At 40.4% G+C, this 4525-nt stretch overlaps 1 protein-coding gene across 4 annotated transcripts in view; it reads left to right on the forward strand.

Annotated features, from left to right (window-relative positions):
* The first annotated feature begins 342 nt into the window (after positions 1-342).
* The window catches only part of RCBTB1 (RCC1 and BTB domain containing protein 1), a 45083-nt gene continuing 40900 nt past the window's right edge, over positions 343-4525 (forward strand). For 3 of the 4 annotated variants that reach the window (XR_006679985.1, XM_045289073.1, XM_045289072.1), the window contains exons 1-2: positions 405-456; positions 3768-3817. Coding sequence is in view for 1 of the 4 variants with exons in the window: in XM_045289074.1 (XP_045145009.1) it covers positions 436-456 (21 nt within the window). In the remaining 3 variants the exon portion in view is untranslated. Of the gene's footprint in view, positions 457-3767; positions 3818-4525 lie in introns of all 4 variants that reach the window. The other variant, XM_045289074.1, reaches the window with a different exon arrangement.

The raw sequence follows: 4525 nt of genomic DNA on the forward strand, positions 1-4525 counted from the left end.
GAGGCTTCACCACCCATTTATCCCTCCGCCTTTCAACCAGCACCACATGTGATTATCGGCCAGGCTGGCACAATTAACTAACTCACACCCCATCATCTCCTACCGCTCTTTGAGTTTCATAGAATAGCCAGATATTGTCAAATGTAAATAATGTCAACGGAGGCGGAATTTTTGACTTTATCTTTTGTGTATTGTCTTACTTAGGCAACTATCAAACTGGACTGAGCAGATCTTCTTTTCAGAGTAGAGAAGAGAGCTTTTAATACAACTCGGTCAAGTAACTCAGCTAAAACTTTATTTTCTAGGTGTTCGTATTTGGTCTCAACTATAGTAACTGTTTGGGAACTGGAGATAACCAAAGTACACTTGTGCCGAAAAAGCTAGAAGCCTTATGCGGGAAGAAGATTAAAAGCCTTAGTTACGGGAGCGCACCACATGTTCTGCTCAGCACTGAAGGTAACGAGGGCACGAATCCAGCGCTGCCGTGTACGGAACCTGAGTAGGAGCTAAAGGGACGGTGGGCTGTATCAGTTCATTACTTTTGGGTTGTTTACTCACTGTTTTCTCACATAAAATGTTAAAAATGGTGGTAAGAGCTGTATGAGCCCCTAATAAAATGATTTTTTTTTAAGTTTAAAATGTCAGGTTGACTTTGAAACAGTCTCAGGATATCTTGCGAATTTGGCAAAGTTCTGAGGTTTTCGTTTACTTATGTAAAATTACAGAAAATTAGAGGTAATAGACGAAGTGATCATTTCCACAAATTTGTGGTAGCAAGATAGTTTTGGTACACTTTTATAAACACAGATAATACTGGTTTTCTGTCCTTATTTTTATTCCTGAATCTCACAGCTGAGAACTCTAACTCCTTGGCATTCACCTGAGCGCGATCCTAGGGAGAGTGAGGGATGTGGACAGATAGCGTTTTCTACTTTTTTCTTTACATTTCTAAGAGCACTAAAGAAAGCCACTATGCATTTTTCTTTGGTAATTTATCTGCTCTTGGGCATCCACCACTCTCTGAAAGCCCTTTCTATATGATTTGAATTCTTACTTTTAAATTTTAGGCACATTGGAGCTTGCTCTCTCTTCAGCTGTCACATTCAGGTTTCTGTCGCATAATTTTCTAGCGCAACATTTGGGAGACAGCATGCAGCCATGGTCTTGCGCCTCTGCATTAGGGATCCATGGGGCTGGGTATCTAGCTTTTAATTGCTTTGAGCTCAGATCATTCCAAGTTCTCTGCATCTTTCTCAAGCTGTGACGTGTAGGTATGAACATGAGTGTCTAGTACGAGGTATCTGGTGTTGATGATCTCACTTCTGCCTTGTGCCATCATGCTTTCTGCTCTTACACTGCCCCCCTCAAACAGTTTCCGCATTACTGACTGGTTCATCTTGGTATCCATGGTATGCAAAAATTAAAAATGTTTCTAACATGTTTTAATTTTCTTCTTAGATTTTATTGTGGATGATATATATATATATATATATACACACATATATATATTTTATCATCTCTGAACGTATATTTAGTGACATTAATTAAATTCATCATGTTGTACTATCACCCCCATTATCTATATCTGAATGTTTTCATCACCCAGATAGAAACCCAGTACGCCTTCTTCAGTAACTCCCAATCCGTCTTCCCACAGGCCCGGTGATCAAAATTAAACTTTTATCTCTCTCTATTTGCCTATTTTAGACATGTCAGATAATATATTATTTGTCCTTTCGTATCTGATTTACGTTGCTTAGTATAATGTTTTCAAGGTTCATCCATCATACTTGTATCAGGACTTAATTTCTCTTTATGGCTGAGTAACAGTCATTTATATATCACAAACAAACAACCTCCCTGCCTTTGAGTTGATTCCGACTCCTAGCAATTCTGCGGGACAGAGCAGAACGCCCCTATGAGTTCCTAAGATTGTAACTCTTTACAGGGGTATGAAGCCCTGTCTGTCTCCCTCAGAACCACGGGTGGTTTCGAACTGCTGACTTTGAGGTTAGCAGCCCAACTACGAACTGCCAGGTTGGCAGATCAAGCCCACAGCTACACCACAGAAGGGGGAGACTGTCTTCCCCTGTAAAGACTCAGTCTTAGAAACCTTTCAACGTTGGAATTGATTCAATGACAGTGGGGTTTTCTAAGATTGTTTCCATCTTTAGGCTACCGTGAAGAATTATACAACGAACATTGGTGCACAATTGCTGAATCATACGTTCTTTCTATGTTTAGCTCTTTGAAGAACTGCCAGACTATTTTCTTTTCTTTTTTTTAATCATTTTATTAGGGGCTCATACAACGCCCATCACATTCCATACATACATCAATTGTGTAAAACGCATTTGTACATTCATTGCCCTCATCATTCTCAAAACATTTCCTCTCCACTTAAGCCCCCGGCATTAGGTCCTCATTTTCCCCCCTCCCTCCCCGCTACCCCCACCCCATGAGCCCTCGATAATTTATAAATTATTATTTTGTCATATCTTGCCCTGTCCGACGTCTCCCTTCACCCACTTTTCTGTTGCCCGTCCCCCAGGGAGGAGATCACATACAGCTCCTTGTAATCGGTTCCCTCAGCCAAACTATTTTCTACATTGGCTATACCCTTTAACATTCCCACCAACATTACGAGTTCTAAATTCTTTGCAAACATCCTCCTGAACACTTGGGCAATTATACTCTGCTACATGGGGTTATCATGTGCTAGGTTATAGCAATTAATAGCCATCCCCATGGTCGCTTGGGGACTAATACTCAGTTTCTTCTGTTGTCTGTGGCTCTCCTGTGCTTGGTCAACATTTTCCTTAATAGATCAGGTTGTTCTATAAGCAGGGGAAAGGCATGAGGAGAGTTGTTGTCTCCGGGGGACCTGCTTTTGATACTCAAGTTTGCTGGGATGAAGGGTGGGGAGATGTGGTAAATAGCTATGGAAAGAAAGAACCCAAGACAGACAAACGTTATTTCAACCAGGAGCACTAAAAGATAAAGGCAATTGAAAAATGCAGCCATGTTTCATGCCACTAATATAGTCTATTTCAGAAGAGCTCAGTGGTTTCGTTTTTCTTGAAAATAAGAGATCTCTTTTCTCTGAACTCTGTTAGTTTGTGTGAGATAGACAGACACAGACACACTAGAGGTTTGGTGTTCGACAATGTGACAGTTAAGATTAGTTCTGAGCTTTCTTGTTCCTTTTGCCTTTTGCTTGATACTTGAAACAAAAGTTATTGAGATGAGTCAAAGTGTTTTATAAGTCAAATATTTGTGTATATATACAGAGAAAGTGAAATATGCTATAAAATTATACATACTTTGATTAAACAAAATATCAAAATGTGAAGCCGTTGTTTCCTGACATATCTTCCATCTAGGTCTATACACAAGAGCACTAGTGGTATATAGTGAATTATATGTTGGGCTGCTAACTACAAGGTCAGCAGTTTGAAACCAGTAGGCATGCAGTGAGCGAAAGATAAGACTTTCTATTCCTCTAAAGATGTACGGTCTTGGAAACCCACAGGGTCCATTCTATCCTGTTTTATAGAGTTATGAGTTGGAATTGACTTGATAGTGAATTCTGTTTGTTTGTTTGTTTGTTTGTTTGTTTGTTTGAGGTCTGTGTGCTTCAAAGACACCGTTTCCATTTCTGTAACCTTTCCCCAGAGAATTCTGGACTCTTAAATTTACAGAAAAGCAGTTTGGGTATCTTAGAGGGACTTAAATTGTGTTCCTTTTCAATATTCTTTGTGTTACAGGAACAGAAAGAAGTTGAAAGGGACAAGACTAGGGTTGTAAAGTAGATGAGGTAAGGTTTCCCAATGAAATTCTCATAATCCATTTCTTGCTGCCCAGTAAGAATGAGTAGATGCATAGTCACGATGCACGCTTCCTTAGTGCAGTTCTCCTAGCCTTTTCTCACCAGTGCAGTTTTTAATTTCATTACAACGTCTTCATAATAAGCTTCCGTGACCATCCTGTGTCCTATCAGGATGATCAAGGTGATCAAAATTTGTCAAGATGAATTCTTTGGCATTCCAAATAATAGTCACCACAACCTTCGGCCTTGAACTTCACTCCCTCAGCAAATCCTTTAGAAAGCCACTGTTTTGATTAGATCTCTTTTGAAGGCACCCTAACGGTACCAAGACAAGTTTGCTGAATGAACTTGCCTACAACCGTCCACTCTTACAGAAAAATTTCAAACTCACCACCATCGACTCATTGCTGACTCACAGCTAACTGCTCTAGGTTTGCGACACTGTAACTGCTTAGAAGAGTCAAAAGCCTAGTCTTTCACCTGCGGAGTGGCTGGTGGTTTCAAACTGCCAACCAGGTGGATCGCTGCCCAACTCATAACCAATATACAACCCGGGCTCCATACTGATTGCAGAAATGTGTTTAAACACGTTATATTTCTAAACGCTTCCTCCCCCCAACTACCAGGACCCCAATTTTGCCTTGCAGACCTGGTTAGACCAGATGATGCACAGCGGTACAGATGGGAATTGGAAAC

The sequence above is a fragment of the Echinops telfairi genome, unplaced genomic scaffold (genome assembly GCF_000313985.2).
Source record: "Echinops telfairi isolate 266 unplaced genomic scaffold, ASM31398v2 ScPeMD7_24;HRSCAF=84, whole genome shotgun sequence".
Taxonomy (NCBI): domain Eukaryota; kingdom Metazoa; phylum Chordata; class Mammalia; order Afrosoricida; family Tenrecidae; genus Echinops; species Echinops telfairi.